Here is a 14,935-nt window from a genome sequence, read left to right on the forward strand (position 1 = left end):
AACTAAATCAAAACTAATTTACGACGAATAAAACTAAAACTAAGACAATTTTGTCAACAAATAAAAACTAGACTAAAATGTTAGTGAGGGACTAGTGGAGAAGGGATCCAGTAGAACTAAAAGACAAGTCATTTTATGATTGGTTGTGCTCGGGTGTTGCGCTCTGAAAATTCCTATTTCCAGCATGCAACCAAGTGTAAAATCAGCCATTACGACGCAATCAATGCACCGCCAAAACACATTTTAGTCAACTAAATGAACTGTAGATTTAGTCTACTATAATCTTATATTTAGTCAACTAAAACTAGACTAACAGTACAAAAAAACGGATTAAATTTGATGTCAAAATCAACACTACTTCCATAAAATGACATCCACTGATATTTCTCCCGACTAGAGGTTCATTTCTAGAGGTTCGCCCTCACACCTACGTCGCACCGCCTATCGGACCGATATGTCCATATACGGAAATCTTTGTATCTGTCATTCCATGTCCCTTTTATGCCCATATAGCTGGACAGTTGCCTCGCATTTTCTTCGGTAGACACATGTCAACAAGCAGACTTAAATGTAATTTGGCATCACATTTTAGAAACAAACATCATTGCAATACACCATTGTCCATTGTGTGAAATACAAACATTTGATGTGCGTCAAATATCATGATTGCATAGCAACATTTTCAATGGGCATATGGTTGACAACGAGTCTAACAAAAACTTCTCTTTACAACTGAAAGGCTTCCATACAGCTCAATTATTGTTATCTCTTGTGTACACGTAGTGTAAAGTACCTAAGCCTTGGAAACCAACGGTGGCCCATTGTGTACTGGTACATACCGTAAGAGTACAAAAAAACGTTCATTTGGCTCAAGCCATGTGGCCCATTGTGTACAGGTACATAAGAGTAAAATATGTTTTGTTTGGCTCCTCTGACATTGTGGCATCATTAAATAATCAAAATAATCAGATAAAAAAGCAAAAGCAAAAATCAATGAAAATGTTATACAGACAGACAGACAGACAGACAGACAGACAGACAGACAGACAGACACACTTCCTTCCTAGTAAAACGTTGTGTAATCAGTATCTAATCTACTGTAGTCTACTGTAGATGACTAGGCTTTTTATGTACCACGGCATAAAAACACAGCTCAGACGATAGACTACATTCATATTTTTGCGGAATATGAGCCTACATCAGGGGTGGGCAGCATTTATTTCCAGAGGGCCATACCGACTTCGATAAAAGGAGTGAAGGGCCACACATTTTAATGAATGAATGAATGAACGCAACTGAATTGAAAATTGAAACACTTAGTGCTAAATTATGTTAAAACGGCATGAATGTAGTGGGCACGTGGCGCAGTCGGTAGCGCTGTCGCCTCACAGCTAGAAGGTCCTGGGTTTGATTCCCGCCGGGGATGCTGTGGGAGCTGGGGGCGTGTTCCCTCCTCCGCGTTATCAGTGCCCATACCCTAGGTGAGGTTGGTGAAAGGGACTTTCTGTGTGGAGTTTGCATGTTCTCCTAGGGTAGGTACCCTCACAAAAAACATGCATTAATCCTAATCCTATTACTGCCTCCCCCTGGTCAGCCAGGGCGCCTGATGGAGGGTAAAGGAACTGATTGGAATAACGTGTTCCTTCCACGCGCTGCGTCCTACCGGGGAAACTCCCTCCTGTTAGGTGATAAGAAGCGGCCTCACTCCTCATGCGTTGAAGGAAGCATGAACACAGTTTGGGGCTCTCCCCAGGCTGGCAGAGGGAGAGTAGCGCCCAGGATTACAGCTTAGGCAATTGGCACCGGGTGAAAGAATGGGTTACAAAATCGTGGGATAAAAAAAAAAAACTGCATGAATTTGGTAGACACGCCAGACTACTTTATAATAAGGTCCTTGCTTTCACAACAAGAATTTTCAGTTACAAAATGTTGATCTTGAAAAAAATAAATATGGACTCAATGAAGACTGTTTCACTGTTACATTATTATTATAAATATGAATTACTATTAATGGGATTCGAGTACTTTTTATTTTATTTTAGGGGGGTCATTTCGTTTTTCTTTGAGGAATTTGAGATCCTGTAACACTATCTTGGGCAACGACAATAAAAAGCTAAATGATTTTATGATGATATTTTTTATGATTAGGCGTGATTAGGCGTTCCTTGGAAGGAACGCCTAAACACGCCTCATTCCAAGGAAGCTCAGCTGGGCAGCTGAGCTTCCTTGGAACTGTGTACGAACATGGTTTATGTTTAAGGTTATTTTATTTGACCTGGACATCACAGGTGTTACAGCACGAGTGTCAACATTGTCAACACCTGTCCACATGAGGCTTTTTTAAAGAGAATTACACTAACATCTGAAAAACCAACGACTTAAGATGACGCGTCGATGTAGTTGACAGCTGTTACTAGTAGGAGTTCAAGAACTTCCACAGAAAAGGGAGGAGAAGGGGAAGTGTACCGGATTGCCTTAGTTATCAGGAAATATGCCATTTGTAATAGGGTGTGTCTGCTCACTCATACATAAGTTTCAAATCAGTATCAGTGCTGTTATCAGGGCATCCTTGAATGACAGAGCTTGCTCTCAATGGGCTTCCCTGAATAAATAAATGAAAAAGAAAGAAGTCAAGTGTATCAGTTAATGAGTTTAATATAGAAGGCTGGACAAAGAGACATTCTCAAACAATTGGTTGAGAAACAGTTTTATAAAGGTTTATGCGTATTTGAGTTCTTACAACTGTAATCATACAGTGTTATAATTGTTATAATTGAATTATAATGCATTATAGTTATAGACATGGGATATATAGAAAGTGTTACCGATATATTATTACTGCTTTTACAACTTTTACAATTATTGTTATTATTATTATTATTATTATTATTATTATTATTATTATTATTAGTAGTAGTAGCAGTAGTAGCAGTAGTAGTAGTAGTAGTAGTAGGTTAGTAGTATTGGTGGTATACAGTATTGGTAACAATTTAGAGCTGATCCCATGAAAATAAATGCACCATTGCAACAAAACCATTGAAATGTTTTGGATTTTGTAGGACATGGTGGTCACAGTATGTTTAGGAGTAATGTAGATTAAGTATTATACTGTATGCTATGCACAGTTCGCATACTCAAATCCAGCCTCTCTATGGATACAGGATAGGTGGGCACTAGGGACATCTGGGCACCTCGATGTAATTCTTTCCCCCAAAATGTTAAAAGTAATGTAATAGACCTTAATTGTCGAATGTTTACGGATGTTCTAATCATGTGTACTGTACTTAAAAACATTTTCCAAATATTTTTTTTTTTTACATTTTGGAAAAAATAGCCAATGGTCACGGGTGTCTTGCGACGCGATGTGTGCTATTTTCGGCAAGGAACATTGTCATGCGATGAAGTAGCCTATAGGTATAAACCAGGCTTTAATCTGTTTCGACACCACGTTCGCTAATATTTGGCAAACATTGAACTGAAGACAACTCTGCTCTCTACTGGGTAGAATACAACTTCTCAGCACGCACGCACGCACGCACGCACGCACGCACGCACGCACGCACGCACCCACCGACGCACGCACGCACACAGACACACGCGCTCCTTGCTCTCTCTCTCTCTCGCGCTCTCTCTCTCTCTCTCTCGTGACTACACACAGCAGGTGCCCTTGAGTGCGCATTGTTAGAAGTCATTTAGCTTTTAGGACACACACACAACACTCACACACACGAGGGACCGATAGACAGTCATGTTTCTCCGAATTTTGAGATGAGAGGTTTGAGGTTTTGGGGATTTTTGAATGTTGATTTGGTGGGGCAGTCAGGTCATTTGGTGGAGCATTGCCCCCCCCCCCCCCCCCCCCCCCCCCCTTTGCCAATGGCTAGACCTGTTGTGTGTGTGTGTGTGCATGCGTGTGTATGTGTACTTTGTCAGAGTCAAATGTGTAGAAAAAGTGTCATGTCACATGTCACTCTGCAAACATAAGTTATTTTCAGAGTAGCGACCCGGTTCCAGACTCTCCCTGCACCTTTTTACCCTTGCCCCACACAGACAGCCATTGTGCTGTGCTGTGTGCCTGTGTTGCCTTTTGCTCCATGCGAGGAAGTGTTGTCCCTCCTATGCCTCCTGTGTTCTTGGGAGCCATGTGGAGCCGGTTAAGGTTCCCCTCAATGAAGTTCTCTCATGCACACACTCTTGGAAACAGCACAGCGTCTTTTCACATTGCTGGAGCTGACAGGTAGTGGTTTATGCAGGGATTCAGGGTAAGCTGTGTAATTACTTTTTCACTGATTTGCGATTAGACTTTGTTTAGTTTTTTTGTATTTTGTTGTCATAACGTAATCTGTTGTATTACTTTGAATGTTTAAAATCAATGAAAAACTAAAACAAACTTCCCAATTACAAATTCAGAATTTAGAGGCTAAATTACATTATAAAGCAGTAAATGCAAACCTGTTATGGCATTGTCATATAGAGCAGTGGTTCTCAAAGTGGGGTCCGGGGACCCCCGGGGGTCCTTGGGGGGGGTTCCAGGGGGTCCTCAGCGAAATGCGTTAATACAGCATCGCAACCATTTTGTCCATTTATATGTTGGCAAAAGTAGCAGATCTACAAGCTCATAGCACGACACTTTGTGCCGCGCTGCTGCTATTTTAGACTTTTATTTTGATCTCACAACATATTTTCAGATGGGGGTCCGCGGCCAAATACATATCATTTTGGGGGTCCTTGACATGAAAACACACTCCCTGGATGGCAATTCAGAAATTCTGCCCCACATTTTTCACATGGGCCTGTTATAGCGCCACCAGGAGGACGCTTTTTGCGTAACACATTTCTTCTATTGAAAACACCATGGGGAAATGTTATCGCGTCATATAAGAAGAACTGTGGTCCAAACATAAATAAATCAGCCCCGTGATTCTGTCAGGCATGTGACTCTGTGTCGTTACATTTGAGTTAATTTTGTTACTCTTTGTATACATTTTTACTTTTTTACCGTCAGTTGATGCTTCATATCCATATGAGTAAAATCGTGGGGCTCATTTGGGGTTTATTTTTGGAACAGAGAGGATAGCGGCCTCTAGCGGCAGTGATGTCAGACTTTGATTCTCTATAACAGTGGTTCTCAAACCTTTTCATGTCAAGGACCCCCAAATTGACACTTTTTAGCCTGCGAACCCCCATTTGAAAAGATATGCCACGGTCCCCCATATAAGAGAAGATTTGTACGCCTCTAGCAGTGATTCTCAACCATTTTAATTTCAAGGACCCCCAGTTTGACATGCATTAGGGCTACGGACCCCCATTTAATGGCATTCCTATCTCTGGGACCTCAATTTATATTGTAAAATCAATGTTAACTCTGAGAGTGTACAAATGTGTATTTGTACACTCTCTGAGTTACAGACCCATAAGGGTCCATTTGGTTCCATTTGCACACTCAGAGTTACAGACCCATAAGGGTCCATTTGGTTCCTAACTATCCATCATTTAGCTGGAGTCCCCCTGGAACTTCCTCAAGGCCAATTGATAACTTCTCAGATTTTTGGTGTTTGCAAAAAGACTGCTTTCCATAAGCTTGTAAAAGTTGACCCTCCTTCGGTCTAGGGTGGTCATAGCTGAATGGGTAGAGAGTCCCCCTGGGAAACTTAAAGGAGGAGTTCACCCAATTTTTTTTAAATTTTCTATCAATTGCACACCCCATGAAGCCTTGAATACATGGATATATTTTGCTTTTTGTCGCAATAATTTGATGCCCGGGGTAGGAGACACAAAGATTCTACTTTGTGTCTCCTACCGGATACATTAGCCGGTACTGTAGGTAGTGATAACTGCCATTAATTAAGCTACAAGATTGGAAGGGTTATCATACCAAAATATAAACTAGAGACATGTAAGACAAAAATACAAAAACTTTACGGTCACCTTAGGTGGTACCAAAATATGGCTTGGCCCCTGGACTACATGGGGTGCCCAGCATTAGCCCACCTGCTAGGAGCTAATGCGAGCGCGGGTTGAGCCGTCGCCCGCGGAAAATAGCAGATCTACAAGCTTACAATGCGTCACACCGCGACGCATTGTAAGCTTGTAGATCGGCTATTTTCAAATGGTCAAAATGTATACAGGGCTTAAGTGGTTACTGTATGTTTTGTAATAATAATCAAAATCTTCAAAGTAACTAGTAACTAAAGCTTTCAAATAATTGTAGTGGAGTAGAAGTAAAAGTAAACAAACTGCTTTAACAGTCATTCGGTTAAGCTTGCAGATCTGGCTGCATTGGCTATTTGAAAATAGCAGATCTACAAGCTCACAACGGGTCGCATCGCGACGCGTTGTGAGCTTGTAGATATGCTATTTTCAAAATATACGAGCGCTTCTGCGAGAGCATTTTTGGGAGCCCCGACCATCTTTTCATGGACAGTGAGGTCTACAAACTTACAGTAGCTTATATGTTATGGAGTTATGTCATAGAGAGTTATGTAGGCTACACAACCTGGCTGGGTTAAGGATATAAACCCGACGATCGAATCTCTTATGAACGTGGCAGCCAGGGCTGGATTAACACCTCACAGTGCCCCTGGGCACCACCAACTGCCAGTGCCCCCCCCCCCCTCATGCGGCCGCGCGCAAAGCGCGCGGGCGCCCGCGTTGCGCACGCGCGCGAAAACATTTTGTGTTTTTTTTTTTTCCCTCTAATCTAGCTAATTTTACACTGTGTTATTCGTATTAGATAACAACAAAATGGGAACAATTTTCGTGAAAAAAAAAAAAAAAAAAAAAAGAAATAATTTTTTTTTTGGGGTGCCCCCTGATGCCCAGGGCCCCGGGGCACGTGCCCAAAGTGCCCATATGGTAGATCCGGCCCTGGTGGCAGCACGGGATCACTGCCGCCCACCCGAGTCTCACGGGGAATATCCTACATGACTTCTTGCGCATTGCTCGGTATGGGTTAAATAAATTAATATACAAACGTATTCCATTCATGGCGATGTGATTGGTATCATAACATGTCATTCATGTAGGCTACAAGCCTACGTGACAAAGATTGTAGCACTGTGTGTGTGTGTGTGTGTGTGTGTGTGTGCGTGTGCGTGTGCGTGTGCGTGCGTGCGTGTGTGTGTGAGAGAGGCGTGTGCGTGTGTGGCGAGGCGAGCGGGGGAAACTCTTTCTTATTGGCTTTTCATGATGTGTTTGGTCGTATTATGGTTCTTCATGTCGTAAAATCGGGGCGTTTTGAGAATATTTAAGGGCGTGTTATTTAAATGACGCTCGTTTTCAGACATGAGATTTATCAAAGCTCCGACCTGATATACGCTAGGATTGGCTGTATAGGATCCTTTGATAAATGTGACTTCGACGTTGGTGTACGGCCGAATATATGGAAAAATATAAGCTGTTTTTTACGCTCTGTTGATAAATGAGGGCCACTATCATGTGATCAAGATGTATGAGTCCGATTCCAAAGCCTTCCAAAGTTTGCGGGCCCTGGGTAGTCAACCTGGCCTGGTGGAGACCTATGCACACATTTCTAGTTAATAGTGATGAACCGAAAATTCAGCCACCAAAATTATTCGGGATTTGGACAGGTAGGCAACTAAAACTATTGCAGAGTTTCACTGACTAATAATAATAATAATAATAATAATGAATTCAAAGAAATCACATTCAGTGTTTCGGTATTAGATTTTTGTGTCTTCTCATTTTAGGTTTCGGCCACATAATTTGGCTCTAATGCCTGACAGCGCGTTACGGGTTCGACTCCCGATCACGACGACCTTTGCTGTGTGTCACTCCCTGTTTCCCGTTTCCTGCTTCCTGTACTATAAAAAAAATAAAGGCCCCAAAAATATCCAAGTAACTACAGCAGATTAAAGCAGCAGATTTAAACTGGGAGGTCAGACACAAAAGAGACAGACGGAAACAAAAACAAACATGAAAGACAATGAGATTATCGTCTCTCATTATGAGAGGCATGATCTAACACGTGAAATTCCATGGCTTTCTCGTTCATTGTGAACTGGAGGAACAGGTTTTGATCCGTCGAGAATAGAAACCGTTAGTCTATCAAAAACCCTATCAGAGCTGTTATGCCAGCCTTACACCCCTCTCCAACCCCATGCATACACTACAAAACAAACAAGTAAAAAAACACAGTTTTAAAAAAACACAAGTATAACTACAATCTAAATTAGCTGAAATAGCTGATTAGCATACCAGGATGTATATCCGCCTACCTACATCCTCCCTAGATATGTGACTGGCAGAAACTACAGACCAATCTCACACCTTCTTTTCCTCAGCAAAAGAGTTGAAAATATTGTCTACAAACAACTGCAGCGCTACCTATCACACAATTCAATTCAATTTCAATTCAAAGGGCTTTATTGGCATGAGAAAACATACGTTTACATTGCCAAAGCAAAAAGCACAATACATCAATACAGCGATACAATCAAATCACACAGTATTCTGTGTATCAACGCAAGGGTAGGGCAACCAGGCCCAAGCACACTTTTCTAGTGGTTAACTGTTTTTATTGCACAATCATCCTTTTTTCTCTCTTCCTTCTGTCACATTACATTCTCTGTTTCCATTTGACCTTCTATGACCTTTTTGGCCCTGTGGTTCATCTCTTCCTATTTCTCAAAACTTTCTATTTCCTATTTCACCCCGCTGCTCTCTCTCTGTGTGTGTGTGTGTGTGTGTGTGTGTGTGTGTGTGTGTGTGTGTGTGTGTGTGTGTGTGTGTGTGTGTGTGTGTGTGTGTGTGTGTGTGTGTGTGTGTGTGTGTGTGTGTGTGTGTGTGTGTGTGTGTGTGTGTCTGCCATGCATCCTGCATCTGTCTCTGTCTTTACCATTGCTTTCATTACGGGTTATATTTAGCTTTATCTGTGTCACTCAGCCCCGTCTTATCTTCAGTTCTCTACAGTATCAAACTGAAACCTCTCACACAGTGCCATTATACAAACAGTGCCTAAAAACCCTTCGCCGGCACGGGGCCTACTTCCCACCGCATACTGCAAAGACCCATTAAATTGCCACTACTGTGTTTTCTTTTGCAGTCCCGTCACCTCGTTCGTCATCTTGCAAAGGGGAGGATGTAAGAGAATTTATGAAGCCCATTTAAAGGAGCTTGGAAGGACTTCTAGTTTTGTTGGCATGTGAAGGATCAACAGTGGTGGAGCGAGTCAGCTGTCTGAGGCACTAATATGTTCTTCCTCTTCTCTCTCTCTCTCGTTTCTACCCCCAACCCCTACCAGGATAACACCATGTGCTGCACAGAGATGAGAGGGCCAAGGAGCATGTGAAGAAGATGTCCCATAAGGCATCTAAAAGTAAGTTCTCCTGATGTGGGTGGCCAAGCAACATCTGTGCATCAGAGACATTTTCTTTTTTTTCATTCAGTGTCGTTAACTCTTCACAGTCTGTGTAGGCGCAGTGAAATCGTCGGTCTTCATTTAACTCAGTGTACAAATGTAACCCTAATTCTTTGAGTTAAATTAACACTAAGGATTTGACTGTGTACATGTGCAGGGAATTACACAAGGGAATTACCCGTCTCTCTCTCTCTCTCTGAAATGCAGAGAAGACCTAATATGGTGCATTGTCTCATTCTATATACTTTAACCCATTGAGACTGGGAAAGAATCTGTGTCATTTTTTTTTATTTCTTTGGCTATTCAAAAATAACAGATAGACAAACTCACGGTGCGGCTATGAGCTTGTAGATCTGCTATTTTGAAAAAAATGATTTGAATATATGTATTATCATTTTTAAAGCGAACATTTGTAACTCAAATCTTTGCTTCTGGGGGGTCCCTGGAACAATATATTTTGAGATGGGGGTCCGCATTTTGGGGGTCCTTGACATGAAAAAAGTTTGAGACAACATATGTTTTTTTCCAAAAAAACTGTTCGGATTTAGAAGACATTTGTAGAACCCCCAGAAGCAAAGATTTGAGTTACAAATGTTCGCTTAAACATTTTTTTTGTGAGGACTGCGGATGAAAACTAGCATCTTTGCTAAATCCGGTGTATTTACGTCCATGTGACGTCCATTAATATGCATTGTCCTGTCCAAATAAACAAATAAAGTATAAAGTAAACTAATTAAGACGTGCTTGATAGGGCCCAGAGTAACATAGGTGAGAGAATTGCCAGGCTGATTTGTTTATTATTTGTTTTATTGTTTATAACACAGTTCTTATATGACTTGATGATAAAGATAAAAAGATAACGGAGTAACGTCAGGACTGCGATACTACAAACATACAAAAAGGGCTGTCTGCTCTGATTGGAGCAGAGCACCTGCAGCAGCCCTTAAATGGGGTGTGTGTCGATGCATATGAACTCAACTTTTATGTTTGTCGTAGGTGTACTGCGTATGAGTACTCTATGAGTACTCTATGCGTGTGTGTGTGTGCGTGTGTGTGTGTGTGTGTGTGTGTGTGTGTGTGTGTGTGTGTGTGTGTGTGTGTGTGTGTGTGTGTGTGTGTGTGTGTGTGTGTGTGTGTGTGTGTGTGTGTGTGTGTGTGTGTGTGTGTGTGTGTGTGTGTGTGTGTGTACGCGCGCGCGCGTACGTGTGTGAGAGAGTGTGTGAGCATGTGTCTATAGTCTATGTGTGTATGCGTGTAAAATACACACATCTTGATGTTTAATGTCATCGGTAAGCGGCTAAGGCAAACTTATAAAGTAAGGTTATAAAGTAAAGAAAGCCACCAGATGATTGAGGGAGTGTAACAGAGAGCAAGACAGGAAGAGGGAGAGACAGTTGCATTCACATGGCGCAACGTCGGTGTTACTTGCAGCCTTTTGTCAGACGTGCACATCAATGTCGACATGTAGGTAAGTGAAGTAGAGAAAAGGATGAGGTATATACTCTATATAGTGATGTCACAGCAGTGTATAATAATAACCTGTCATGCTTAATTTATACTCCTACAAGCTGTCATGATGCGACGTGTTGTGAGCTTGTAGATATTATACTGTACTATTATAGTAAAACTGATACATGATTTATACAACTTGCAAGTATAAATCATGTATTACAGCTGACTTTAACTAATTGGCTGCAGCACAAATATGCTGTGTATGCCAGCTTAAGGAAAAAAACAACGGGTAAGCAGAATTATTATTATTATTATTATTATAATAATACTCATTGCAGATATTTCAACCTCCTGAAGTCTTTTGCAGAGTTTTTATTTTATTTAACTTTTTACAATGACCATGACATTCTAAATACTTAAATTGTAACCATTTTTTTTTAACGATAATCTAATAATGAACAATTGCTTCATAGAAATGTATCGTATGGTAACTAGTTATAGTAGGTAATAAGTTAATTATTTACACATGATATGGGATAGGCCCATATTGTTTTTATTTTATTTATTCTTTATTATGTGGTAAAAATCTTTTTTTTTTAAATGGAAAGACATGAAACAGAGGAGACAGAGTAAAAGAATAGAGCATGGAGACACGCCTCAGACATTAAGACCGGGAACGCACCTCTGTCATTTTAGATATCTTTGGCTATTCAAAAATAGTAGATCTCAAATCCTTGAATATATATTTTTTAAAGCGGACATCTGTAAAATATTTTGTTCCAGGAACCTCCAGAAGCAAAGATTTGAGTTACAAATGTTCGCTTTAAAAAAATATATATTCAAAGATTTGCACAAATGTTACAAAGATTTTTCAAAAAAATAGCAGATCTACAAGCTCATAGTGTGGCACCGAGTTTCAAAATTGGAAAAGAAAATTGCACCATTGACCTATGAGCTTGTAGATCTGCTATTTTTGAATAGCCTAAAATGACACAGATGCGTTCCCGGAGTGAATGGATTAAGAGAACGGAATTTGGGTAACCGTGGGATAGGAATAGATCAGTGGTTCTCGACAATTTTTGAGCTCTGGAGTCCAGACCACTAGCACATTTCAGTTAAATAATGATCGTTAAGGGCAAGATTTAATCCGTTGCGCATAGTATTGTATCGTGCAACAATTTAAATCAAGCCATTAACAGTCTATTATTTAATTTCAAGCTTTTTCCCTCCACACCACTCCCATATCCCCCCTCCCAACACAACAGTGTCCCCAGGTTGATTCTTAGTCAGGTTGGCGGTCCCTGGTTCATCATCAGTTGAAAACCCTTACTTGATCACATGCACTACTACAGTGTCACTCAAAAGAATCAAAAATAGCAGGTATATATGTAAGCTCAAAACGCGATGCCTTGCGCCGCGTTTTGAGCTTGCAGATCTGCATTTTCTTTCTTTTTTCTTTTTGGGGGATTTACTATTGGGCTTTCATGCCTTTATTGATAAGACAGTAGGCTGACAGGCAATGGGGAGAGAGAGATGGGGAGTGACACGCAGCAAAGGCCGGCGGGATCGGGACGCGAACCTGCGACACGCTGTCAGGCTACATTGTAGCCTATAGGTGCCTGGACCGCTACGCCAGAGACCCAGGCTCAGATCTGCTATTTTTGCTATTTTTAAATTTGAATCCTGAAAAGTAACCATTTTGGATGTGAGCTTTCCAACCGACACAGACACATTTCAGGGCCTGTCCCTGCTTAGAATGTTTTCTCTTCTTCACCTGGACTAAAACATGGACTGTGGTGTCTTGCAGTCCTTACTTTTGTATTAACATGTTTTGTTTTAATTAACATACAAATTTGCGTCTTCTGTGATATTTGGATTGTCAGTCGGTTTGCATGTTTTGCATCTTTGGCTGTCCTGGAAGGAAGGCTCAGTTAAACTTTTGTGTTTGGCATGAGTTCTCTGACGTTGGTACAAAGTCAAGAAAGATAATTGAATAGATAAACCTTATTGATCTAGCGAGGGGAGTTCAGTTGTCATGGCAGCACAGCAGTAGGAAAGTAAACACAGGACATATATATCAAATATAATAATAAAAAGATAGTAAAGCACAGGAAGGAGAAATAAGATGCAAAACACAAAATAGGAGATGTAAGGATATATAGTCTGGGCCTCTGCATCGAAATGTTGTGTGAGCTATGCAAGGGATAATGTACGGTTTGCGTCGGTGGATAATCACCCTGTCTGGATTTATTTTTGAATAATGACCAGTTACCTGTACATTATACCGCTTATTACACGGCTACTTAATACATAAATAGATACATTGACCCAAAAGTAACAACAAAATGAAGTATTTCCTTGCTTACGGCAATGGAAGTATTCCATAAGTGTTGCGCTGGGCGGACGCGGTCGACTCGGAAAACAAGGAAGTGTAGTGGATCAAGTAGAATGAATATTTGGTTACTGCCTTGTCTATTTCTCGCTTCAAATGTTTTCAAAACATTCTTGAGAGCAACGTTTAGTTGTAAATGACATTGTGCGTGTGTTTACATGGCTGTCATGTTGGATACAGCATAACATCAAGCAGCGCAGGTTGATATGAGCAGGTGCTCTTAGTCTTTGATTAGACAGCGGTCTATTATTGATCTCATCGGTCATTATCAAGATATAGCACACCGCTGAATTCAGCGATTGACCAATCAGAATCAAGCATTCAACCAAGCCGTGTAATAATGACAGATAAATATCTGTAGTCAAAGTATCAATGAACAATTTATCACCAGTAGGTGACAGGTGTTGAACATTTGCACTTGTGCTATTACACTAAAACAGTGGTGTAAAGCATGGGTTTTCAACTGATTATGAACCAGGGACCACCACCCTGACTGAGAATCAACCTGGGGACCACTGTTGTGTTGGGAGGGGGGCTATGGGCGTGGTGTGGGGAAAAAAGCTTGAAATTAAATTATGACTGTTAAGGCCTTAATTTAACTCATTCAGTGTCAGGCTTATTTCAAGCTTGTTGATCCCTGTGCCAGGATTAGGCTATTATTTTACCTTTTCAACTGGTCACAGAGTGTTTGTCTTCAGTGTGATTGATCCCCTGATGGTTGCTAATCACTGAGGTGCTTCAGGTGTGGTTTCACAAATGTCAACAAGGTCATTGTGACCGATTTAACTGAGATATGCTGTTCTGTTCTCTTAACCTTCCATATTAAACTCATGTCGACTGATTCATTGCAACATATGTATGAGCAAGCACATGGGATTGATATGGGCACATTTCCTACTAATGATGACTCAACCAGGTAAACTGGTACAGTTTCCCTTGAAATTCTAACTCCCATTTCTGTGGAAGTTGTTGACATCAGACTTCCAAGTAACTGCTGATGTGCCGTGGCACAGCTGTCACTCTTGGTTCAATAAAACCCTAAAGTCCAGTTTATAGACGACATACACAGAAATTACCGTTCACATGCGCAAGGCATCTTTATTGACAAACAAGGGCGATTCCCTCTATAATATGTGAATAAAAGAACAGCAAATTAATGATATTAAAACAATACGACCTGATATGTCACGAAGGCAATTCGCTCCACATCTAAGTCTGCATGCAAACAAGCGTTCGGTTGAGCGCCATGGAGAATTCTGAAGTTCTTATCTAGGGTTAGGGTGTCTACATTGAAGTATTGATACGTTTACTTAATTAAAACAAAATAGTACTTTTTCCACCACTGCACCAAAACAATACATCTGGTTTGTCCAATGTAATTCGTTATTCAAAAGTCTCCTGAGGAGGTGCGTCTGAGCACACACACACACACAGCGCGCACGCTTCGCGCGTGCGCGCACGCTTCGCGCACGTGCATTCGCGTTCATGAGGGCCCGCTGTTACTGCCTCGCGTGGGGGCATACTGTTGCCTCGTTACGCGACTGCTTTAAGTACATTTTGACACCAATACTTTTGTACTTTTACTCAAGCACATTTTGAACTCCAGACTTAAACTTGTAACAGAGAATGTCTACATTGAAGTATTGATATGTTTACTTAATTAAAACAAAATAGTACTTTTTCCACCACTGCACCAAAACAATACATCTGGT

General features: G+C 41.0%; 2 protein-coding genes across 4 annotated transcripts in view; both read left to right on the forward strand.

Moving 5' to 3' along the window:
• Positions 1-14,935, forward strand: part of ilvbl (ilvB (bacterial acetolactate synthase)-like) — a 194,945-nt gene that overhangs the window by 104,094 nt on the left and 75,916 nt on the right. The gene's annotated exons all lie outside the window — the stretch shown is intronic.
• st3gal4 (ST3 beta-galactoside alpha-2,3-sialyltransferase 4) overlaps positions 1-14,935 on the forward strand; it is a 51,377-nt gene that overhangs the window by 8,005 nt on the left and 28,437 nt on the right. The window contains exons 1-2 of one of the 3 annotated variants that reach the window (XM_084064265.1): positions 8,996-9,102; positions 9,263-9,337. In XM_084064265.1, coding sequence (XP_083920391.1) covers positions 9,316-9,337 — 22 coding nt within the window. In that variant the 5' untranslated portion in view covers positions 8,996-9,102; positions 9,263-9,315. Of the gene's footprint in view, positions 1-8,995; positions 9,103-9,262; positions 9,338-10,721; positions 10,848-14,935 lie in introns of those variants that run through there. The other 2 variants (XM_084064264.1, XM_084064263.1) reach the window with 2 other exon arrangements.

The sequence above is a fragment of the Gymnoscopelus microlampas genome, assembly GCF_963454915.1.
Source record: "Gymnoscopelus microlampas genome assembly, chromosome: 8".
Taxonomy (NCBI): domain Eukaryota; kingdom Metazoa; phylum Chordata; class Actinopteri; order Myctophiformes; family Myctophidae; genus Gymnoscopelus; species Gymnoscopelus microlampas.